Source organism: Pan paniscus, chromosome 1 (assembly GCF_029289425.2).
Source record: "Pan paniscus chromosome 1, NHGRI_mPanPan1-v2.0_pri, whole genome shotgun sequence".
Lineage (NCBI taxonomy): Eukaryota > Metazoa > Chordata > Mammalia > Primates > Hominidae > Pan > Pan paniscus.
The window spans coordinates 116,102,228-116,129,118 of NC_073249.2; the positions used below are offsets into that span (position 1 = coordinate 116,102,228).

A 26,891-nucleotide genomic window follows, 5' to 3' on the forward strand; every position below is an offset into this window, starting at 1 on the left:
TAGTTATTTTAAAATGTTCAATCAAGTTATTGTTGACTAGAGTCATGCTATTGTGCTATCACATAGTAGGTCTTATTCATTCTTTCTATTTTTATGTATCCATTAACAATCCCTACCTCCCCCTCCAGTGCCCAACTACCCTTCCCAGCCTCTGGTAACTATCCTACTATCTCCATGAGTTCAATTGTTTTGATTTTTAGATCTCATAAATAAGTGAGAACATACAATGTTTGTCTTTCTGTGTCTGGCTTATTTCACTTAACATAATAACCTCCAGTTCCATCCATGTTGTTGCAAATGACAGGGTGTCATTCTTTTAATTACTGAATAGTACTCCATTGTGTAAATGCACTACATTTTATTTATCCATTCATTTGTTGATAGACACTTAGGTTGCTTCCAAATCTTGCCTATTGTGAACATTGTGGCAACAAACATGGAAGTTCAGATATCTCTTCAATATACTGATTTCTTTTTTTGGAGGGTACATACCCAGCAGTGGGATTTCTGGATATATGGTAGCTCTATTTTTATTTTTTTCAGGAACCTCCAAACTGTTCCCAATAGTAGTTGTACTAATGTACATTCCCACCAACAATGTAGGAGAGTTCCCCTTGTCCACATCCTAGCCAGCATTTGTTATTGCCTGTCTTTTGGATAAAAACCATTTTAACTGGGGAGAAATGATATCTCATTGTAGTTTTGACTTGCATTCTCTGATGATCAGTGATGTTGAACACATTTTCATATGCCTGCTTGCTATTTGTATGTCTTCTTTTGAGAAATGTGTATTCAAATCTTTTGCTAATTTTTTATCAGATTTTTTTTTTCCTGTTGAGTTGTTAGAGCTCCTTACGTATTCTGGTTTTTAATCCCTTGTCAGATGGGTAGTTTGCAAATATTTTGTCCCATTCTGGAGGTTGTCTCTTCACTTTGTTGATTGTTTCCTTTGCTGTGCAGAAGCTTCTTAACTTAATGTGATCCCATTTGTCCGTTTTTGCTTTGGTTATCTGTGTTTGTAGGGTATACTCAAGAAATTTTTGCTCAGACGAATGTCCTGGAGATTTTCATCAATGTTTTCTTATAGTAGTTTCATCGTTTGAGGTCTTAGATTTAATCCTTTAGTCTACTTTGTATATTACTTTTGTATATGGCGAGAAATAGGAGTCTAGTTTCATTCTTCTGCATGTGGATATCCAGTTTCCCAGAACTATTTACTGAAGAGACTGTCTTTTCCCCAGTATATTTTCTTGGCATCTTTGTCAAAAATGAGTTCACTGTAAATTCACTGTAAATGTGTGGATTCGTTTCCAGGTTCTCTGTTCTGTTCCCTGGGTCTGTCTGGTTTTATGCCAATGCCATGCTGTTTTGGTTATTATAGTCCTGTGGCATAATTTAAAGTCAGGTAATATGATTCCTCCAGTTTTGTTCTTTTTGCTTAAGATAGCTTTGGCTCTTCTTGGTCTTTTGTGGTTCCATATAAGTTTTTGGATAGTTTTTTTTTTCTATTTCTGTGATGAATGTCATTGGTACTTTGATAGGGATTGCATTGAATCTATAGATTGCTTTAGGTAGTTTGGACATTTTTAACAATATTGATTCTTTTGCTCCATGAACGTGGAATTTTTATTTTGGTGTTCTCTTCAATTTCTTTCATCAGTGTTTTATAGTTTTTATTATAGAGATCTTTCACTTCTTTGATTAATTCCTAGATATTTAATTTTATTTGTAGCTATCATAAATGGGATTACTTTTTTCATTTCTTTTTCAGATTGTTCACTGTTTGCATATAGAAATGCTACTGATGTTGATTTTTTATGTTGTTTTTGTATCCTGGAACTTTACTGATTTTTTTAATTAGTTCTAATAGTTTTTTGGTGGAGTCTTTAAGCTTTTTGACTATAAGATCATATCATCTGCAAACAAAAATAATTTGACCTCTTCCTGTCCAATCTGGATGCCCTTTATTTCTTTCTCTTGGCTGACTTTTCTAGCTAGAACTTCCAGTACTATGCTGAATAACAGTGGTGAAAGTGGGCATCCTTATTGTGTTCCAGATCTTAGAGGAAAGGCTTTCAGTTATTCCCCATTCAGTATGATACTAGCTATGGGACCATCATATATGGCTTTTTTAAATGTTGAAGTGTGTTCCTTCTATCCCAAGTTCTTTGAGGGTTTTTGTCGTGAAAGATGTTGAATTTTATCAAATACTTTTTCAGTATCAATTGAAATGATCGTATCATTTTTATCTTTCATTCTGTTGATATGATGTGTCATGTTAATCGATTTGTGTATGTTGTACCATCCTTGCATCCCAGGGATAAATCCCACTTAGTCATGATGAATTATCTTTCTAATATATTGTTGGATTTGGCTTGTTAGTATTTTGTTGAGTATTTTTGCATCAATATTCATCAGAGATATTGGTCTGTAGTTTTCATTTTTCATGTGTCTTTGTCTGGTTTTGGTATCAGGGAAATACTGGCCTCATAGAATGAGTTTGGAAGTATTTCTTCCTCCTCATTTTTTCAGAATAGTTTGAGTGAGATTGGTATTAGTTCTTCTCTCGATGCTTGATAGAATTGAGTAGTGAAGCCATTGGGTCTTGGGCTTTTCTTTACCAGAAGACTTTTTATTATGACTTTGATCTTACTATTTTTATTGGTCTTTTCAGATTTTGGATTTCTTCATAGTTCAATCTTGGAACATTATATGTGTCTAGGAATTTGTTCATGTTCTCGGGTTTTCTAATTTATTGGCATATAGTTGCTCATAGTAGCCTCTAATGATCCTTTTAATTTCTGCAGTATCAGTTGTAATGCTCTTTTTCATTTCTGATTTTATTAATTTGTGTCTCCTTTTTTCTTCTTAGTCTGGCTAAAGGTTTGTAAATTTTGTTTAACTTTTCAAAAAACCATTTTGTTTCATTGATCTTTTGTATTTTCTCTATTTCAATTTCATTTATTTCTGCCTTTGTTGTATCCTATAAGTTTTGGTATGTTGTGTTTCCATTATCACTTGTTTCAAGAAATTTTTCAATTTCCTTTTTAATTTCTTCATCAACCCACTGGTCATTCTGGAGCATATTGTTTCCATGTATTTGTATAGTTTTCAAGGTTCTTGTTATTAATTTCTAGTTTTATTCCATTGTGATCAGAGAAGATGCTTGATATTATTTCATTTTTTTTGAATGTTTTAAGACTCGTTTTGTTACCTAAAATATGGTATATCCTTGAGATTTATTCATGTATTGAGGAGAAGCATGTGTATTCTGCAGCCGAGGGATGAAATGTTCTATAATTATCTGTAAGTCCACTTGGTCAATAGTGCAGATTAGGTCTGATGTTTCTTTGTTGATTTTCTGTCTGAAAGATATGTCCAATGCTGAATATTGGGTGTTCAAGTCTCCAGCTATTATTGTATTAGGGTCTATCCCTCGCCTTAGCTCTAACAATATTTGGTTTATACATCTGGGTGCTCAAGGCATGCAGATTTAAAATTGTTATATCCTCTTGCTGAATTGACCTCTTTATCATTATAGAATGACCTTCCTTGTGTCTTCTGATAGTTTTTGTCTTGTAATATATTTTGTATGATATAAGTATAGCTACTCATGCTCTTTTTGGGTTTCCATTGGAATGGAATATCTTTTTCCATCCCTTTATTTGTAGTCTATATGTGTCTTTATAGTTGAATTGTGTTTCTTGTAGGCAACAGATTAATGAATATTGTTTTTTCATCCACTCAGCCATTCTCTTTTAATTGGAGAGTTTAGTCCATTTACATTCAATGTTATTATTGATAAGTAAGAGCTTACTCTGGCCATTTTGTTATTTGTTTTCTGGTCTTCTCCTCCTTCTTTCTTTCCTCCTGTCTTCCCTTAGTGAAGGTAGTTTTTTCTGGTGATATGATTTAGTTTCTTGCTTTTTATTTTTTGTGTATTCATTGTATGTTTTTTGTTTGAGATCACCGTGAAGCTTGCAAATACCATCTTTTAAACCATTATTTCAATCGATAACTACTTAACACTGTGTGTATAAACTAACAAAGAAGCAAAAACAAAGCTAATAAAAAGTATATGCCTTAACTTCATCCTTCAACTTTTTAACTTTTTCCTGTTTCTATGTATATCTTATTGTACTATGTCATGAAAAGTTATTGTTATTTGTGATTGGTTCATTGGTCAGTCTTTCTTTTTAGGATAAGAGTAGTTTACATACCACAGTTACAGTATTAGAATATTCTGTGTTTTTTCTGTGTACCATTACCAGTGTGTTTTGTACCCTTAGATGATTGCTTATTGCTTGTTAATGTCCTTTTCTTTCTGACTGAGGTACTCCCTTTAGCATTGTTGTAGAATAGACCTGGTGTTGATGAAAGCCTTCAGCTTTTGTTTGTCTGGGAAAGTCTTTATTTCACCTTCATGTGTGAAGAATATTTTTGCTGAATATACTATTCTAGGGTAAAAAGTTTTTTCCTTCATCATGTTAAATATGTCATGCCACTCTCTCTTGGCCTATAAGTTTTCCACTGGAAAGTCTGCTGCCAGATATATCGGAGCTCCATTGTATGTTATTTTTTTTTTCTCTTGCTGCTTTTAGAAATATTTCTTTATACTTGATCTTTGGGAGTTTGATTATTAAATGCCTTGAGGTAGTCTTCTTTGGAGTAAATCTGCTCATTGTTCTATAACATTCTTGTATATGGATCTTGATATATTTTTCTAGGTTTGGGAAGTTCTCTATTATTATCCCTTTGAGTAGGCTTTCTAGTTCTATCTCTACCTCCTCTTTAAGGCCAATAACTCTTAAATTTACCCTTCTGAGGCTATTTTCTAGATCCTGTAGGTATGCTTTATTGTTTTTTATACTTTTTTATCTCCTCTGACTGTATTTTCAAATAATAGGTCTTTAAGCTCACTAATTCTTTCTTCTGCCTGATCAATTCTGCTATTAAAATACTCTGATGCATTCTTCAACATGCCAACTGCATTTTTTAGCTCCAAAATTTCTGCTGAAAAAATGGTAATTCTTTTAAATTATGTCAATCTCTTTGTTAAACATATCTGATCAAATTCTGAATTCCTTCTCTGTGTTATCTTGAATTTCTGTGAGTTTCCTTAACACAGCTATTTTGAATTCTGTGTCTGAAAGGTCATATATCTCTGTTTCTTCAGGATTAGTCCTTGGTACCTTATTTAGTTCATTTGGTGAGGTCATGATTTCCTGCATGGTGTTGATGCTAGTAGATGTTCGTTGGTGTCTGGGCATAGAAGAGTTAGGTATTTATTATAGCCTTCACTCTCTGGGCTTGTTTGTACCTGTCCTTTTTGGGAAAGTTTTTCAGATATTCTAAAGGACTTAAGTGTTGTGCTCTAAGTTGTATCTGTTTTGTGGGGCACCCCAAGCTCAGTAATTCTGTGGTTCTTGCAGACTCATAGAGGTACTGCCTTGATGGTCTTGGACAAGATCCAGAATTCTCTGGATTACTAGGCAGAGGCTCCTGTTCTCTTTCCTCACTTTCTTCCAAAGAAGCGGAGTGTTTCTCTCTGTCCTGAACCACCTAAAGCTGGGGATGAAGTGACACAAGCACCTCTGTGGCCACCACCACTATGACAATGCTGTGTCATACCTGAAGCTAGCATAGCACTGGATCTCACTCAAGATACTACTCCCTGGCTATTGTCTATGTTCACTTAAGGCCCTGGGACTCTACAATCAGCAGGTGGCAAAGCCAGCCAGGCCCGCCTCCTTCCCTTTAGGTTGGAAAGTTCCCTCAGGCCCTGCGTAGGTCCAGAGGTGCCACCTGGGAGTCAGGGACTAGGGTAAAAAACCTTAGACATCTACCTGGTGTTCTATTATATTGTGACTGAACTAGCATTCAAACTACAAGACACAGTGTTTCCCACTCTTCCTTCCCCTTTCCAAAGGCGGAGGAGCCTCATGCTGTAGCCACTGCCACCACAAGCCATGGAGAGTACTGCTGGAGGACCTCCAATGTTCCCTTAAGGCCCAAGAGCTTGTCAGTTAGCTGTGGTGAATCTTCCCCAGCCTGAGAATCACCCTTAATGGCAGGGGGCTCCCTTCCGACACAGGGCAAGTCCAAGGATGCCATCTAAGAGTCAAACCCTGGAATCGGGGAACCCAAGAGCATGCTTCGTTCTTGATCCCCCTGTTGCCATGCTGGTACCTAAGGTGCAAGACAAAGTCTCCTTTACTTTTCCTTCTGCTTTTCTCAAGCAGAGGAATTTCATCCAATAACCACCATAGCTGGTAATGTGCTGAGTCTCACCTGAAGCCAGCAAGTCTCAGTGGCTCACCTAAAGCCCTCAACATAGTACCTGAGTATCACTGCTAATAATTCAGGACTGAAGGGCTTTTCAGTTAGCAGGTGATGAATGCTGCCAGGACTGGGTCCTTCCCTTCAAGGCAGCAGGTTCCCTTCTCATCCAGGGTGTGTTTAGAAATGTCATCCAGGAGCTAGGGTCTGGAACAAGGGTCTCTGAACTCTGACCTGTGCCCCATCCTTCTGTGGCTGAGCTGGTATGCAAGATACAAGACAAAGTCCCTCCTACTATTCCCTTTCCTCTCCTCAGGCAGAAGGAAGGGGTCTCTTTTGGAGCTGTGATCTGTGCACCCTGTGGTTAGGGGAGAGGTTATGTCAGCACTCCTTTAGCCACCCCAGCTGGTGTCTCCATAGGTCACATGTCCCCCAAGTCCACTGCTTCTTGGCCCAGTTCAGCACATGGACTCACCTGTGAGTTGTAGTCCTTATAGTCTGGACTGCCTTTCAAGTTTATGAAGCAACTCAGAATACTGTAACTCTCCATGGCAAGGTTTGCATTAACTCAAGTTTCGACCTCTGGGATGGGTGATTCCCCTCTGGCTAGGGCTGGTTTAAGTTCTCCCTCCATGGGTGGGCATCAGGTGAGTTTGGTTTTCTCCAACAAGACAGCACTGAGTTCAATGTCCCGCAATTGCTGTGCTCTCCCTCCTCAGCACCCAGAGATGCCCTCCACACAACCTGGCCTCTACACCACCTGGCTGCTGTTGGGGGGTTTGGGGAGGGGTGGAGTCAGTGATTCAAGGCTTTTTTTCCCTATGTCTTCAAGGCCTCTTTCAGCAGTACACAGTTAAAACCAGGTACTGAGTGCTCACCTGATTTTTGGTTCTTATGAAGGTGTTCTTTCTGTGTAGATAGTTGCTAAATTAGTGACCTTGTGGGGGCAGCAGGGACCATTGGTGGAGCCGTCTATTCTGCCATCTTGCTCTGCCTCAAGATCTTGGCTTCTAAACACCATTCTCAACATGAGAAACCAATGCTTTTTGGAGAAGCTGATTTCAGAGCTGAGCAAGGAAAATATAAGATGAGCCTAGAACATCTTGTGATGTCAGAAGGTAAGAAAATATTTTGTAACAAATGGGGGCTTATCAAAGAAACAGAGGAGCCAACCTAAAGAAGTTACTAATGACCAAAGTTGGAATAATTTGAACAATAAAATAAATAGTATTTGACCGCTAGAATAAAATATACCTATTAATCTATACCAATATGAGACTGAAGCACTGCCAACTATCCCAAGAGGGAAACTTTTTAATCTATACCAATATAAAAATCAAATAAATAAAAGAGGGGAAAGGAAGCGTTCTTCATTACAGTTGAATTCCAATTAATAATTGTCGATGGAAAGAGAAAATAGAGATTCATCATTGCAAATGCCCTAGTAATAGTAGCTGCAGACAAGATTCACCAATGGATGCTAAAATGAGTGGGCAAAAGTTCGAGGAGAAATAGGATTTCCATAGCCTCCAAAGAAGATACTTATTAACTATAAACAGAAAGACAGCAACTTTGTAGCAGAGAAACCTAGCAGATACCAACAAAAATGATCAAGATAAACATCAATAATAAAACATTACATGCTCATGGATAGGAAGAATCAATATCGTAAAAATGGCCATATTGCCCAAGGTAATTCATAGATTCAATGCTACCCATTAATGGTAGCCCATTAAGCTACCACTGACTTTCTTCACAGAATTGGAAAAAACTACTTTAAAGTTCACATGGAACCAAAAAAGAGCCCACATTGCCAAGACAATCCTAAGCAAAAAGAACAAAGCTGGAGGCATCATGCTACCTGACTTCAAACTATACTACAAGGTTACAGTAACCAAAACAGCATGGTACTGGTACCAAAACAGATATATAGACCAATGGAACAGAACAGAGGCATCAGAAATAACACCACACATCTACAACCATCTGATCTTTGACAAACCTGACAAAAACAAGAAATGGGGAAAGATTCCCTATTTAATAAATGGTGCTGGGAAAACTGGCTAGCCATATGTAGAAAGCTGAAACTGGATCCCTTACTTACACCATATTCAAAAATTCACTCAAAATGGATTGAAGACTTAAATGTAAGACCTACCACCATAAAAACCCTAGAAGAAAGTCTAGGCAATACCATTCAGGACATAGGCATGGGCAAAGACTTCATGACTAAAACACCAAAAGCAATGGCAACAAAAGCCAAAATAGACAAATGGGATCTAATTAAACCAAAGAGCTTCTGCACAGCAAAAGAAACTCATCAGAGTTAACAGGCAACCTACAGAATGGGAGAAAATCTTTGCAATCTACCCATCTGACAAAGGCTAATATCCAGAATATACAAAGAACTTAAACAAATTTCCAAGAAAAAAACAAACAACCCCAACAAAAAGGGGGCAAAGGATATGAACAGACACATCTCAAAAGAATACATTTATGCAGCCAACAAACATGAAAAAATGCTCATCATCATTGGTCATCAGAGAAATGCAATCAAAACCACAATGAGATACCATCTCATGCCAGTTAGAATGGCGAGCATTTAAAAGTCGTGAAACAACAGATACTGGAGAGGACGTGGAGAAATAGGAACACTTTTACACTGTTGGTGGGAGTGTAAATTAGTTCAACCATTGTGGAAGACAGTGTGGTGATTCCTCAAGGATCTAGAACTAGAAATACCATTTGACCCAGCAATCCCATTACTGGGTATATACCCAAAGGATTTTAAATCATGCTACTATAAAGACACATGCACACATATGTTTCTTGCGCCGCTATTCACAATAGCAAAGATTTGGAGCCAACCCAAATGTCCATCAATGATAGACTGGATTAAGAAAATGTGGCACATATACACCATGGAATACTATGCAGCCATGAAAAAGGATGAGTTCATGTCCTTTGCAGGGACATGGATGAAGCTGGAAACCATCATTCTAAGCAAACTGTCACAAGGAGAGAAAACCAAACACCGCATGTTCTCACTCATAGGTGGGAATTGAACAACGAGAACACATGGACACACAGAGGGGAACATCACACAGCAGGGCCTGTCGGGGGTTGGGGGGCTGGGGTAGGGATAGCATTAGGAGAAATACCTAATGTAAATGACGAGTTGATGGATGCAGCAAACCAGCATGGCACATGTATACCTATGTAATAAACCTGCATGTCGTGCACATGTACCCTAGAACTTAAAGTATTAAAAAAAAAAAAAAAAAGGTCATGCTGCCTTTTGATGGTACCCACAGGCTGGATGACAGGGTCAAGATGCCAGCCCACTAAGTCCATCATCAGAAAGAAACTTGGGGCCAGCCCGTCTCCTAAAAGCTGAGTATGTTGCACAGATTGCTGGTTTTAAATAGGATATTCTAATAAACATTGTTATTATTTAAAAAAAGACATATCAACATCATCAATACCTTAATATAATGCATAATGAAAGACTTTTTGTGCATATTGTGGTAGTCTTGCCAAAAATACAAAGCCTTCTGTAATGGACTGAATGTTTTTGTCCCCCCTAAAATTCATATATTGAAGCATTAACCCCCAGTATAACTGTAGTTGGAGATGATGCCTCTATGAAAGTAATTAAGATTATAGTTACTTGAGATCATAAAGGTGGGACCTTAATCCAATAGTATAATATTAGAGTCCTTATAAGAAAGGGCATCAGACAGCTCATTTTCTAATTCCCCACCGCTCCATGCCTGCACACAGAGGAAAGGCCATGTAAGGAAACAGTGAGAAGGTAGGCATCTGCAAGCGGAGAAAAGAGCCCTCACCACAAACGGATCAGCTGAACTCTTGATCCTAGCTTTCAAAACCGTGAGAAATAAATTTCTGTTGTTTAAACCATCCAATCTGTGTTTCATTGTTATGGTAGCTTGAGCAGACTATTACAATTTCCAATCATGAGAAAAATGCTTTAACAAATAAACCCAAATTGAGGGACATTCTACAAAATGGCTGATTAGCAATCTTCCAAGTGTCAAGTCATGAAAGATAAGGAAAAAATTGAAGAACTGTTGCCGACTGGAAATGACTAAGAAAGGAAAACAAAAACAATATATGACTCTGGATAGGATGCCAGACATAAAAAGAACACATAGGAAAAAAATGTGTGAAAATCAAATAAGGTCTGTAGTTTAGTTAATAATATCACACCAAATGTTGATTTCCTTTTCTTCAAAAAACTTTTATTTTAGGTGCAGGGGTACATGTACAGCTTTATTATATGGTAAACTTGTGTCATGGGAGTTTGATGTACAGATTATTTCATCACCCAGGTGCTGAGACTAGTACCTAATAGTTCTTTTTTCTGTTCCTCTCTTTCCTCCTACCTTCTCTCCTGGTAGGCCCCAGTATCTGTTGTTTCCTCTTTGTTTCCATGTGATCTCATCATTTAGCTCCCACTTATAAGTGAGAACATGTGGTATTTGGTTTTCTGTTCCTGCGTTAGTTTGCTGAGGATAATGGCCTCTAGCTCCATCCATGTTTCTCAAAAAACATGATCTCATTCTTTTTTGTAAACTATGCTTCTGACAAAGATCTAATATCCAGCACCTATAAGGAACTTAAACAAATTTATAAGAAAAAAACCCCATTAAAAAGTAGACAAAGTACATGATCAGACACTTTTCAAAAGAAGACATACATGCGGGCCACAAGCATATGAAAAAAAGCTCAATATCACTGAGCAGTAGAGAAATGCAAATCAAAACCACAATGAGATACCATCTTACATCAGTCAGAATGACTATTATTCAAAAGTCAAAAAATAACAGATGCTGGTGAGGTTGTGGAGAAAAGGCAATGCATATACACTGTTGGTGAAAGTGTAAGGTAGTTCAATCCTTATGGAAAGCAGTATGGTGATTCCTCAAAGAGCCAAAACCGAATTACCATTTGACCCAGCAATCCCATTACTGGGTATATACCCAAAGGAATAGAAATCATTCTATCATAAAGACACATGCATATGTATGTTCATTGTAGCACTATTCACAATAGCAAGGACATGGAAGCAATCTAAATGCCCATCAATGACAGACTGGATAAAGCAAATGTGGTATGTATACACCATGGAATACTATGCAGCCATAAACAATTTCTTGTTTTGATGTTGGGTGTTTACGTTAGGGAAAGTACAGTGAGGGATATAAGGAAGCTCTGTATTACGTTTGCAATTTTTATGTAGGTATAAAATTCGATGAAAATAAAAAGGTTTAAAACAAAGTCTTAAAAATATAAATCACAGCAAGTCACTCTCCTGTTCAGAACTCTCTAGTGATGTTTTATCTCACTCAAAGTAGATGGCAAATTCTACACAATGACCTAAAAGCCCTACATTAATTTTCCCCATCTGTCTGTCCTCTCTAACCTCATCTACTAGTCCTCTGTCACCACTGAACTTCAGTAAACTAGCTGCTTGCTGGTTGTTAAATATAGTAGGCATATTCCCAGTCTTTGCATTGATTTTTTCCCCCTCACTCTCTGGAAAGTTCCTCTTCTAGCTAGCTGCATGGCCTGCTCCCTGTCCCCACCACTTTGTTTAATATTACACTCACTAGCTTCTTAGAATCTCGTATTCTAACATTTTTTCCTACAGCGCTTATCATTGTTCATATTCTAAATAGTTTACTTATTTAATTCTATTATTGTTTGTTGATACACACTAGAGTTTAAGATACACAAAGGGAGAGACATTTGACTGTTTTGTTCACTGATGAATTACCACTGAACATAAATGCAGAAGGCATAAATAGTCACATGAAGGCTGCTTCACCTCCAATGTCTCATTCTAGTTTCAAGAGCAGGAAGAAGGAAGTGATAAAGGAAGAAATATGTTAGAAAAGCAAAACCTCTTTTCATGTGTCATTGGATCACTGGCCAAAACTGTTACATAGCCACCTCTAATTGCAATGAAGGCTAGGAACATTACTATTCAACAAACAAAATTGTATTTTTATTGGTAAGAAAGCAAGGGGACAAATTACTGGATAGCTACTGATAATATCAGTATATCTAGACACTTGTAACAAAAGGGTTAGGTTATAAAGACAAAGAATGAATACAAAAACTATTCAGACCTACCGCGCCAAAACTAGTGTTACTTAAAAGATAGCCCAAAACTGCCAGGAATTTTTACTTTTGTTTTAATAATACTGAGGGAAAACAGCACTTTTACAGAGTTCAGAGGGAAAAAATGTAGATCAAGGATTTTCTACACATGCACTTCTTGAATGATGTATAAGATGAAGGAAAAGATATTTTCAAGTATTCAAGAACTCAGAAAAGATACTCACATTTCTTTTTAAATAAAATTTTTAAAATATGTACTATAACAGCTGCTTATTATGTGTTTTTTAAGAAAACTATTTCTACCTCTGATGGTTTTGTAATATGTCAGCCTGGCTAGGGTGAACTACATTTCCCAGAATTCACTTTTTTGTATATTTCTAGTTAGGGTGGACTGCAAGAGACATTACTGTGGAAAACCTGGAAGGCAAAAGTGAAGCAGCAGCCATTTTGTAGCTGACCCGTATTGTCTCTGATCTACTGACTCATCTCACTGGCATGAAGCAGTGGCCACATCTGAAACTACTCCATCATCCCCTGGATCTTTCTTCAGCTTCTCTTACTCCTTGGCCAGGTAATTGTGTTTAGCTCTGTAACAAAGACTTCTGGCTACTGGAGGCCACCCATACCATTAATGTCAGAGACACTAAGAACCAACATAGGTTTCAATAGGTCCTCATGAGCTTCAGGTTATTCCTCTGTGTTCCAGCGTGTTCTTGCTCGCTCACACTACATTTATCTTTTTTTAATTCCTGACTTCTTATATTATGGACTCCAAGTTCTAGGATCAGGAGGAAAGACAATAGCTCCTCACAAGGAGGCAAGAAGTTCAGATCCCTGGAGCAAATTACTTTACACACACATACAGATTCACACACATACTCCACATTTTAGTGATTCTGCTCCTCTGATTGAAACGTAACTATACACTATTCTGAATTTACAAAGAAATTATCACATAATTTCTTCTAAGAGTTTTTAGAATTTCGCCTTTCAAACAGACTGGTCTTTAATTCACCTCATACTGATTTTACGTGTATAGTGTGAATGAAGAGTCCAGTTTCATTTCTTTCCATATGGATAACCATTGTCCCAACATTCTTAATTGAAAAGTCTACCTTTTCTCAACTGATCTGTAATACCAAATTTATTATATGGCAAGTGTCCATATATGTCTGGGTTTATTTTCTAGTCTTTCTCTTAGGTTCCATTGGTATATCTATTTCTTAGTGCACACTTATGTCTTAATTACAATAGCTTTAACATAAATCTTGGCAGATACCCTATTTATTCTTTTTCCGCAGAAGTATCTTGACATTCTTGATCCTTTGTACTTTTATACAAATTGTAGAATTATCTTGTCAAATTCCATAATGCCATCTGTTGGCTATGTATTGGGGTTGAATGGAAACAATAGATTAATGTGGAGGTAATTGATACATATACAATGTTGAGAGATGCAATCTCTAAGCATGGTACATTTCTTCATTTATTTAAGTCTTTTGTAATGTCTTTCTAAGTTTTACTTTAAACTCTAATATTTTCTTTAAAAGGTCTTGTACAACTTTTTGGAGATTTATTTTTAGTTTCTTAATCTTTTGATATATTAAAAACAGTAATTAAAATATTTTTAGTGTGAAGTGTAATATATAACTCTAAAAGTGCTTAGTATAAATATAATATATATTAATGTGTAATTTTTCATTCAATATTCTAGATTCATCCATCAGTTTCTTTCTGTTGCCATGTGATATATTATTGTATGAATATACCACCATTTCCATTTTATTGTTGATAGACATTAGGGCTTTTTATCTTCTATTCCCTTAGCCTAACTATCCTTGTGCCAATATTGTGTTGTCATGATTACCCTAGCCTCATTATGTCTTTATATTTGATAGATCAAGTCTTTTACCTTATACTTCACCAAGGATATATTGGCTATTTCCAGTTCTTTGAATTTCCATATAAATTTTAGAATTGTTGTCTTATACATACACAATATTGTGCTTTTGATTATGATGATATTTAAAACTATAAATCAATTTTGGGTGAAAATGACATTTTTACCAATCTTTTCCATCCATCATATTTATCTATTTATTTGGGTCTATCTTAATTTCTCTCAGTAAAATTTTGTGGTTTTCTCCATAGAATTCTTACACATTTGTTATTAGATTTATTCTTGTATTTGCTTGATTAAAGTATTTTTATCATATCTGGCTTCAATTTTGTTTTCTACCTGATTATTGTTAGCATATCAAAATATAATTTACATTTGTATATTGACTATGTACCCAATAACCTTGCTAAACTCTCTCATTCTAGATAATTCATCTCATTAGATTAAATTGGATAAACCAATTCTAACAGATTGGTTTACCTGCAGATGTTTTGGATTTTCTACATATACAATTACATATTATATGTAACGAATGATGGTTTTGTTTATCCCTTTCTCATCCTTTTATCTTATCTCTTTTTTTTTGTCTTATTCTCTTGCTGTAGAATCTCTAGTATGATACTAAATTATTATTTCCTTCTCAATATCAGAGAGAAATTTTTCAACATTTCCCCATGAAGAATGATGTTTGTTGTATGTTTTTTTGTAAATACTCTCTTTTACTGTGTATTGGTCCGGGTTCTACAGAAAAACAGAACCAATAGAGTGTGTATGTGTATGCGCGTGTGAAGAGAGAGAGAGAGAAAGATTTTAAGAAATTGGTTTATGTGACTGTGGAGGCTGGCATGCCCAAGATCTGCAGAGTAGGCTGACAGGTTGGAGACTGACCTGAGGAAAGAGTTGCAATTTGAGTCCAAAGGCAGTCTGATGGCAGAATTCCCTCTTTGAGGAAGGTCAGTTTGTTTGTTTGTTTGTTTTTCTTAAGGCCTTCAACTGATTGGATGAAGCTCACCCACATTATAGAGGGAAATCTGCTTTACCCAAAACTACCGAGTTAAATGTTAATCCCATTTATAAAAACCTTCACATAAACATCAAGAATGTTGTTTTACCAAATATCTGTGTACTGTGACCTAGCCAAGTTGATACATAAAATTAATCATCATTGTAGATTTTAAAAGTTTCCTTATACTACTAGTTCATTAAAAGGTGTTTGTTTTAATAATTAGTGAATGTTAAAATTATGTGAAATACTTTCTGGACATCTGTTGAGATGATCATATGTTTTTCTCTTTTATTTGATTAATATGATGAATTACATTAGTTTTCTAATGCATTCCTAAAATAAACTTAACTTGATCATAATCTTTTATCCATTTTTCTAGGATAAATGCTGCTAATATTTTGTTTATAATTTTTGCATCTATGTTCATGAGTGAGAATGGCTATAATTTTTCTTTATCATAATGTTCCTTTTAAGTTTTGGTATTAAGCTGATATGGTTAGGCTTTGTATCCCCACCCAAATCTCATTTTGAATTGCAATCCCCATAATCCCCATAAATGTCACATGTCAAAGGAGAGACAAGGTGGAGGTAATTGAATCATGGGGGCGGTTTCCCCCATGTTGTTCTCATGATAGTGAGTTCTCACGACAGTGAGTTCTCACAAGATCTGATGGTTTTATAAGGGGCTCAATCCCCTTCACTTGGCCCTTCTTCATGCCACCTTGTGAAGAAGGCACCTTGCTTCCTCTTTGCCCTCTGCCATGATTGTAAATTTCCTGAGGCCTTCCCACCATGTGGAACTGTGAGTCAATTAAACTTCTTTCCTTTATAGCAGTATGAAAACGGACTAATACATAAGCCTGGGGAGTATTCTCTTTTTTTAGTCTGGAGTTTTTTGAGAAACATTACAATAATTTCTTTTTTAATATTTTGTAGAATTCACCAGTGAAACCATTTGGGACTAGATTTTCATTATGATAATATTTTTGATTATTGATCCAATTTTGTAAATGGCTATTGGACTAGTCATGTTTTCTGCTTGAAATATTTTTGGTAAATTAAATTCCTAGGAATTTTTCCAGTTCAACTAATTTTTAATGTATTGTCATAAAGTTATTCACAATACTTTTATATCTGTTTAATGTCTCTAGAATCTCTAGTGATATCTCCTTTTCATTCTTTGTATTTGTAATGTGACTTTTCCTTTTTATCTACAACAATCTTACCAGAAGGTTTCATTTTTGCTAAATTTTTGAAAGAACCTGTTTCGAGTTTTATTGATCCTATCTTCTACATGTTATTACATATCTTTAATTCCTGTATGAATGTTAATGTTTATTTTGTTCTACTTCTTACAGATTATTTTTGCCATTCTGTTTTTACTTCCTAAGGTGAATGCTCAGCTCTTTAATATTCACTCTTTTTTCTCTTCTAATATATGAATTTAGAAAACAAATGTCACTCTGGCACTTGTTTAACTGCATCTCCTACATTTTATCTGTTCTGAAAAATTTTTGGCCACTATCTCTCAATGGTATTTTCTCTGAGTTTTAGTTTAAACATTTTCTAATTGCCATTGTTTATTTCTTTAATTCATGGCTACTTAGGAGTGTATTTCTTATTTTTCAAATATATAAAGATTTTCTGATTCTTTTTGTTATTGATTTCTACCAAAATTGCATCATGATAAAAAATTTTCATGTGATTTTTATCTTTTTATTTTTTTGAGACTCGATTTATGACCCTTGCACATGATAAAATTTGGTAAATGTTCATTTATGTGGTAGACTAATAATGCCCCTTCCCCAAAGATGTTGATGTCCAAGTACCTGGAACCTATGAATATTTTTTCTTACATGGTAAAAGAAACTTTGTTGATATGGTAAGTTAGAGTTTTGTTGTTGTTGTTGTTTTTGAGATGGAATCTTGCTCTGTCTCGCAGGCTGGAGTGCAGTGGTGCGATCTCGGCTCACTGCAACTTCCGCCTCCCGGGTTGAAGAGATTCTCCTGCCTCAGCCTCCAGAGTAGCTGGGGCTACAGGTGTGCACCACCACACCTGGCTAATTTTTATATTTTTAGTAGAGATGGGGTTTCACCCTGTTAGCTGGTCTGGAATTCCTGACCTCAGACAATCCGCCCGCCTCAGCCTCCCAAAGTGCTGGTATTACAGGTGTGAGCCACCCTACCTGGCCAAGTTAGAGTTCTTGAGGTGTGGAAGTTATCCTGGATTATCCAGGTGGGTCCAATGTAATCACAAGAGGAAGAGAAGGAGAGCTTTGACTATGGAGGAGATAAGGCAATGTTACGATGGAAGCAGAGTCTGGAGTGATGTGGCCAAGACCCAAGGAATGCCATAGCCTCTAGAAGCTGAAGAGGCAAAGAATAGATTCTCCATTAATGCATGCAGAATGAACAGAAATGCTGAGACTTTGACTTTAACCTTTTAAAACTCATTCTGGGCATCTGATATCCAGAACTATGAGAGAACAAATCTGTGTTGTTTTAAGCCATTAAGTTTGTGGTAATTTGTTACAGTAGCAATAGAAAACAACTACAATGTGTGTTTATTTGAAAACAATTTGTATTATTCATATTGGACGGATAACTTTATATATATGGGTTTGTTAGGACAATTTTATTAATCACGTTTCCTAAATCTTCTCTTTCTTTACTGATTTTTTTTTACATCTACTAATTCTATTTACCTGTTTTTGTTTTATGCTGCTATAACAGAATATCTGAAACTAGGTAATTTCTAAAAACAGAAATTTATTTCCCCACAGTTCTGGCGGCTGGGAAGTCCAGGATCAAAGCCCCAACATGTGGTGAGGGCCTTCTTGCTGCATCATAACATTGCAGAAGGCACATGATATGAGAGAGGGAAGAAGGCTGAACTCATCCTTTGTAAGGAATCCACTCCCACAATAATGATTTCACTTCCCCAATAATGGCATTAATCAATTCATGAGGGCAGAACCCTCAAATCCTAATCATCTCTTAAAGGTACTACCTCTCTACATATACATCATAGAATACTATGCAGCCATAAAAAAGAACAAGATCATATTTTTTGCCGGGACATGGATAGAGCAGGAGGTTTATCCTTTTCCTTAGCAAACTAACACAGGAACTCAAAACCAAATGCCACATGTTCTCACTTATAAGTGGGAGCTAAATGATGACAACTCATAAACATAAAGAAAGGAACAACAGACACTGAGGTCTACATAAGGTTGTAGGGTGGGAGGAGGGAGAGGAGCAGAAAAGATAATATTGAGTACTGGGCTTAACACCTGGGTGATGACATAATCTGTACAACAAACCCTCATAACACAAGTTTGTATACCAAGCCTTCACATATACCCCTGAAACTAAAATAAAAGCTTTTTTTAAAAAAGGTACCACCTCTCATCACTGTTGTCTTGAGTCTTAAGTTTCTAACACATGAACTTTAGGAGGCACGTCTAAACCATAGCACTATCACTGAAAAAAAGTTTGCTAGACATATCCCACTATAATTATCTACTTGTCTATTTCTCTCTATGGTTCTGTCAGTCATTGCCTTTATAAATTTTGAGACTATATAATTTGACATATAAAATTTTTTAAATTGCTATTATTTTGGTGACTTGAAGTGGTCTTTCACTTATAATAATGTTATTTTCCTTAAACTATTATTTTGCCTGATTTTAATAAAGCTTTTTTGTTGCATTAGTTAAATTTTGTTTTTATTCAATTTTATGATTTTTTAAAAAGTTGGACCTTTAATTGTTTTACATTTGGTGTTTCCATTGAAATATTTGGATTCACATTTCCATTTTATTTTTTATTGTTTATTAGTCCCAACAGAAAAGTCCTTTCTTGATATTTTTTGACTGAATATGTTTTCCTTTTTAATCATTTCATTTTTTTTCTATTAGTTTAGAAGTTATTCATACTATTTCTGTACTTTCACTGGTAACCCAAGCATTGAAAACATGAACACTTAACTACCAAATTCTTAACTTAATTAAAACCTTTACTCACCTACCAGATGATACAAAGCTTTTAGAACACTTTAACTTCATATACACACCTCACAATTCAAATGTTATTGTCTGGGAATTTGAGTAGACCTTTTAAGTACATTTTAAACTTCATAAACATTATTCTGGTTTTAGAAAGTCATGTTCATTTATACTTGCCCACTTTTTTCCCTCTCTTCATTTATTCTTGTATCTTAGACATTCTCCCTAGGACCACTTTCCATTTGCCTGAAGTATATCTTTTAGAATTTCTTCTAAATAGATTTTGCTGGTCATAAATTCTCCCACTTGTCTCAAATTGTTTTTATTTCACTTCAACCTTTTAAATTAATACACTTTATTTATTAGAGCAGTTTTAGGTTCACAGCAAAATGGAGTGGAAAGTACGAATTTTCTATATATGCCTTTTCCCCACCGCATGTACAGCTTCTTCCACTATCGACAGCCCCCATCATAGTGGTGTATTTGTTACAATCAATGAATTTGCACTAACACATCGTTATCACCCCAAAGTCCAGAGTTTAAGATTCACTTTTGGTGTTGTACGTTCTATGGGTTTTGACAAATGTTATAATGACACGTATCTACCATTGTAGTATTATAAGAAATAATTTCACTGCCATAAAAAATCCTCTGTGCTCTGCCTATTTATTTCTCCCTCCCCACTAACCCCTGGTAACTACTGATCCTTTTATTGTCACCATTGTTTTGCCTTTTCCAGAATGTCTTATAGCTGGAATCATACATTAGGTAGCCTTCAGATTGGCTTATTTCACTTAGTAATATGCATTTAGGGTTCCTTCATGTCTTTTTGTAGCTTGGTAATTTTTTTTAGCATTGAATAATATTCTATTGTCTGGATGTACCACAGTTTGTCCATTCATCTACTGAAGTATGTCTTAGTTGCTCTCAAGTTTTGGCAATTATTAATAAAGTTGTTATAAACATCTATATGCAGGTTTCTGTATGAACATAAGTTTTCAATTCTTTTGGGTAAACACCAAAGAGAGCATGATTGCTGGATCATGCAGTAAGAGCATGCTCAGTTTTGCAAGACTATATTCCAAAGTGGGTGTACTTTTTTATTACCACCAGCCACTAGTGAATGAGAGACTTCTGGTTGTTTCACATCCTCCAAGCATTTGATGGTGTCTGCATTTTGGATTTGGGCCATTCTAATAGATATGTATTGTATCTCATTGTCTTAGTTTGCAATTTCCTAATGACATATGATGTTGAACATTTTTTTATATGTTTATTTGTCATCTGTATATCTTCTTTGATGAGATGCCTGTTCACATCTTTTGCCTATGTTTTAATTAGGTGGCTCATTTTCTTATTGTTCAGTTTTAAGAGTTCTTGGGTTATTTTGGATAACGACCCTTTGTCAGATGTGCCTGCAAATATTTTCTCCTAGTCTGTGGCTTGCCTTCTAATTCTCTTTTTATTATTTTCATTTTGAAAGACATTTTCATTGAGCATAGAATTCTAATTTGGCAGTTATTTTTCTTTAGCTTTGAAGTTATCATACTACTGATTTTAGCCTCCAGAAAAGTTTAGCCAATTTACCACTTTTTGGAAGATAATCTTTTTTTTGTTTGGAGGTTGTATTAGTTAGGGTTCCCTAGAGGGACGGAACTAATAGGATAGATAGATAGATATAAAGGGGAGTTTAATAAGTATTAACTTACACGATCATAAGGTCCCACAATAGGCTGTCTGCAAGCTTGAGGAGCAAGAGAGTTAGTCCAAACTTCAAAACTGAAGAACTAGGAGTCCGATGTTTGAGGGCAGGAAGCATCCAGCACAGGAGAAAGATGCAGGCTGGAAGACTAGGCCAGTCACACGTTTTCGAGTTTTTCTGCCGGCTTTATATTCGCTGGCAGCTGATTAGATTGTGCCCACCAGATTAAAGGTGGGTCTGCCTTCCCCAGCCCAGTGACTCAAATGTTAATCTCCTTTGGCAACACCCTCACAGACACACCCAGGAACAATACTTTGCATCCTTCAATCCAATCAAGTTGACACTCAGTATTAACCATCACAGATGTTTTAAGGATTTTTCCCATTGACTTTGGTTTTCTAGTTTCACTATGTTGTGCCATTTACTTTGTCAGGTACTTGTAGGTACCACTCATAAGAAACCACCTCAAAGTAAATGTATAGCCAGCGATTTCTTGGCTGACCTAAGCTATGTCTAACTCAGGTGTAAACTGGAGGGCCAGGCCGTGGCTCCCACTTCTTATGTCCAGTTTTGTATTCCCTAAATATTATGCTCTGTTTCCTGGCAGAGAAACTCCTTCCAACTGGGCGGAGGGAGTGGTTTTTCTTCTGGTTGGCTCTTAATCTGAGTGTGTAGTTCTTTAGTGTCCAGTGTAATGTGTGGAGAAGATCTCCTGTAAGACTCCTTGCCTGGGGAAGTTCTTCCTCTGACTTCTGTGCCATGAAGACTCTGAACCAAAGCCCAAGTGTGTGAGGTCTCTAAATGCTCAATACACTTTTGGGTGCTGATGTTTTGCCTGTCTTTCTCATAAAATTGGCCTTGGAGTTTTCTCACTGTCTCTTCAAGTTGTCCGTTCTTCTAAGGTGATTTTACAAATATTTTATCCCTCATTTCTATTATTTTCAGTGAGATAGTATATCCAAATAACCTCATCACAATTATCAGAAAACTAAATCTCCTGAGTTTTTTTCTTTCATTTTATACTTCTTTGTCATTTATACATAACGTTTAATTAATCTTTGGATTTGATATATCTTTATCAACTATGATACATTTTTAAATGTTTTGTCTATTAGTAATAATGGATTGACTATAAAATAAAATCATTATCATCTATGAGTAATAACAATATTATTTCTCCCTTTCCATTCTTATTTTTTGTTCCTGTCTTACTACACAGTCCTGATCTTCAGGACAGTGCTGAGTATTAGTGACAGCACACAATCTTATCTTGACATCAGTCTCAAAGGGAATGTTCGGCACCTTATCATTAAGCAAGGTGTTTGTTGCAGAGTTTAGGATTTCTTTTGGTTTTGTATGTGTGTGTATTTATGTTTGTGTAGTGGAGGGGAGGTAGGTGTTTTTAGATACCTTTTATAAATTTAAGAAAGTCAATTTTTAAAGTAATTTTGTTAAAAGTTTTTAATTTTAAATTTCATTCAGTGCATTTTGATATATTAAGATAATCTTACATATTTAATCTATCAATGAATTAAATCACATTTAATGATTTTTAAAACTAATGTATTTAATTTCTGAGACAAAATTATTTGAGCATAAAACACCATTTATATGTTGCTGGACAAATTCTGTTAGGATTTTGTTTAGGATTTGTATGTTATGAATAAGATGGTGCTATAATTTTCCTCTCTCATATTGTTCTTTGCAAGTTATAGATCTCAAACTAATCCCAGTCCCTTACCTATATTACCCCTTAGCTGATCTAATTTTTTTCATAGCACATATAACTTTATAACATACTATAGAGTTTAACTGTTTACTACAGCTATTTTTTTATGTTGACCTCTCTCCAAAAAACAAACAAACAAAAAAAAAAACAAAAAAATAAGCTCCTTAAGGGCAGGGATTTTTGTTATGTGCATTGATATATGTCAAGCGCCCAAATTCCTGGCATATCATAAACTTTGAGTAAATATTTTAAATAAATGAGTTGAAGACAGAGATTGTGGTACAAATTACCCTATGGCCCTAATTGTGGTCAGTTTCTGCAGATGTTTCACATGCACTTGAATATACAAATACACACATAACTTGTTACATAAATTTTACTTACACAATTTTGGGAGCTGGTTAAACAATCTCTGAAAAGACATTGTCTTCCCGTCTGATGTTAGAGCTGGAAGTCTGCAGGGTAAGCAATTGGGAAGGAAAGATGGATGTAAATTGGGAGAGAGTGGCAACAAGTAGGAACCAACTAATGTAAGTTGGAATCTGTGAGGACACACGAGCCCCTGTCAGTTCTCACTGCTCCAATAATGGATAATGTAGGTGTCCTGCAGGAGAAACTTTGTCCTGATGCTAAACATAACTCTGGCTCAGGAGTAGGAGAACCTGAAGGAGGATCCAGGAGAAGGGGAAACAATTGCTAGACTGGCTGCTGCCCACACCCACAAGGTGAGTCAGCAAATATGGTGACTCTGCCCTGAACTCGCTAGTGTAAAAAAACATGACTGCAGTTTCACTATCATCCTCCAAATCTCATGTGAAAATATGTCTTGTGGCACACCCTAAGCAGGAAACATAATTTAGTTTAGACAAATTGGACAAAGTCACAGCAGGAGTTTACAAATTTGAAGTTTTATTTTTTTCCTTATGAGTTGACAGTTTTCTCGTTATAAAGTGACCCTCTTTGTTTCTATAAATGCTGTTTGCCTTGAGGTCTATCTAATACAGCTTCATTGGCTTTTATTTGGTTAGTGCCTGCAAGACATATTTTTCCAACTATTCACTTTCAATTTCAGTATCTTTATGTTTTAGAGCTATCTCTTATAAACAGCATATATTGGAATTTATTTTTTAAACAGACAGTTTGGGGCAAGTTTTGTCTTTTTTATTTGTACATTTAGAATATTTACATTACTTATAATTACTAAGATGTTAGTGTTGACTCTTCTTATTTTTATTGCTTTCTATTTTCCAATCTTTTCAATATTTCTTTTTTGGTATCATTTTATATTACTTTGACCGAATTAGGTTTTACTTTTTATCATTTTTGAGTTTTATATGTTGTTTCTCTGCATTTACTGATTAGTTCATGTAACCACGCATATTTAATGTTAGTTGATGTAATGTGTTATTCGACCCTACAAGTCTAAAATTAATCAATATGTTTGTCTTCTTTCCAGCAATGAAATTACATTTAAGCACTTTAACTTCATTTGCCACCTTTCCTGTCTACAATACTCTTAACTTTGCAAGATATTATTATCATTGTTTATAAAGTCAAAATATATTTAGATTATTTATGTATTTATCATTTTACCAGGCTCTTCATTTTTTTCTGGTTTCAGACTTTTCATCTGGGATCACTTTCTGCCTAAAGTACATATTTTAGAATTTCTTTTAGTGAGTAAAGGAAATTCCTTTACCTGCTCTTGATAAACACATTCAGTTTTTGTTTTTTTGAAGGTCTACATTTCACATACATGCTAAAAGATATTTTCCACTACGTGTAAAATGTTACATTGACATTTATTTTCTCCTACCACATCAAAGATAGGCAACAGTCATCAAAGATGTGCTGTTGTCAATCAGGCATCTACTACTAGCTGTTGAGAAGACAGTTGACAATCTCTTGCTTTTTAAAAGTTAATTTGTCTTTTTATTTTCACAGCTTTTATTATTTTTTAAATTTTTTACCCTTGTGTGACATAATATCTAAAAAATGAATAAGACATAAATAGCATTTGAACAAGTAGTGATAAAAGAAACACTGGACTTGCGTACAACACCCGGATCAAGAATGAAACATTACTGGCATCCCAAGAGTTTCCTGCATATTCCTTCACAATCACCACTTGTTCTCCTCCTCCATGGATAGTCACTGTTCTGACTTTATGATAGTGACTTTCTTCCTTTACTTTGTGCTTTTGCTGTTGGTGAGGGTATCCCTAAATAATACGGTTTTGTACATTTTTGAACATAGTAAGTAAATTTATTTATTTATTTATTTATTTATTTATTTATTTATTTATTTTTTGAGACGGAGTCTTGCTCTGTCGCCCAGGCTGGAGTGCAGTGGCGCGATCTCGGCTCACTGCAAGCTCCGCCTCCCGGGTTCACCCCATTCTCCTGCCTCAGCCTCCCGAATAGCTGGGACTACAGGCGCCTGCCACCGCGCCCGGCTAATTTTTTTTTCTATATTTAGTAGAGATGGGGTTTCACCGTGTTAGCCAGGATGGTCTCGATCTCCTGACCTCGTGATCCGCCCGCCTCGGCCTCCCAAAGTGCTGGGATTACAGGCTTGAGCCACCGCGCCCGGCCGTAAATTTATTTTATAGCCTTTTTATTGTTTAATATTTTATTTGTAGGATTCATCTATGTTGTTAGAAATATTTGTAGCTTATTTTTACTATGTACTATAATTCCTTACGTGGCTGTACCATAATTTATTTGCCCATTGTAAGTTTATGATAATGTGGATGATTTCTAGTCACGGGTAGTTAAAAATAATGCTGCTACTGACATTCTTATACTTTCTTTTGGTGCACATAAACATGCATTTATGTTGAGTATATACTTAGGAATGGAATTGTTGGGTCATATCTTCAATTCTACTATGTAAGGACATACTGTTGTGAAACATTGTTGTACCATGAAACATTTCCACCAGCAGTTAATCAGGTTTCCTGAGGCTCCATATCCTTGGTAAGATATGTATTATTTATATATCTGATCTTTTAATTATTTTTCTAATCTGATCAGTATTTTTTTTGAGACGGATTCTGGCTGTGTCACCCAGGCTGGAGTGCAATGGTGTGATCTCGACTCACTGCAACCTCTGCCTCCTGGGTTCAAGTGATTCTCCTGCCTCAGCCTTCTGAGTAACTGGGATTACAGGCGCCTGCCACCACACCCAGCTAATTTTACGATTTTTGTAGAGACGGGGTTTCACCACGTTGGTCAGGCTGGTCTCAAGCTCCTGACCTCAGATGATCCACCCACCTCAGCCTCCCAATCTAATCAGTATTTTATTGTGGTTTTTGTTTGCATTATCCCAGTGGCTGATGAGTTTAATCAGTTTTACATATTTATTAGCTATTTAGATTTCCTTTTCTTTTCTTTATTTTAGATTTTCCTTTTCTTCATGCCTTTTGCCACTTTTCCTTTTGGATTATCTGTCTTTTTCTCATTTATTTGTAGGAGTTGTCCCTTTTTTTCTTTTTCAACTTTTATTTTAGGTTCAGGGGATACATGCGCAGGTTTGTTACATGGGTAAATTGTGTGTTGCTGGGATTTGATGTACAAACAATTTTGTCACCCAGGGAGTAAGCATAGTACTCATTAGGCATTTTTTTGATCCTCACCTTCCTTCAAGTAACCCTTCACCCTCAAGTAACCACGGTGTCTGTTGTTCCTCTCTGTGTCCATGTGTACTTAATGATTAGCTCCCATAAAAGAAGTGAGAACATGCAATATTTTATTTTCTGTTTCTGCATTATCCTAAGCAAGTCTGCTTAGGATAATGGACTCCAGAAGCATCCATGTCACTGCAAAGGACATAATGTTGTTCTTTTTTATGGTTGTGTTGTATTCCATAGTGTATAAGTACCACATTTTCTTTATCTAGTCCACTGTTGATGGGCATCCAGGTTGATTCCATGTCTTTGCTATTGTGAATAGTGCTGCAATGAACATACAAGTGTGTGTGTCTTTTTGGTAGAACAATTTATATTATTTTGGGTATATACCCAGTAATAGGATTGCTGGGTCGAAGGGTACTTCTGTGTTAAGTATTTTGAGAAGTCTGTAAACTGCTTTCCACAGTGGCTAAACTAATGTACATTCTCA

General features: G+C 35.9%; 1 protein-coding gene across 4 annotated transcripts in view; it reads left to right on the top strand.

Annotated features, from left to right (window-relative positions):
• LRIF1 (ligand dependent nuclear receptor interacting factor 1) overlaps positions 1 to 26,891 on the top strand; it is a 91,370-nt gene that overhangs the window by 27,760 nt on the left and 36,719 nt on the right. For 2 of the 4 annotated variants that reach the window (XR_010112821.1, XR_010112823.1), the window contains exon 4: positions 12,808 to 12,997. Coding sequence is in view for 1 of the 4 variants with exons in the window: in XM_063606442.1 (XP_063462512.1) it covers positions 12,808 to 12,879 (72 nt within the window). In the remaining 3 variants the exon portion in view is untranslated. Of the gene's footprint in view, positions 1 to 12,807; positions 14,632 to 18,115; positions 18,766 to 26,891 lie in introns of those variants that run through there. The other 2 variants (XR_010112822.1, XM_063606442.1) reach the window with 2 other exon arrangements.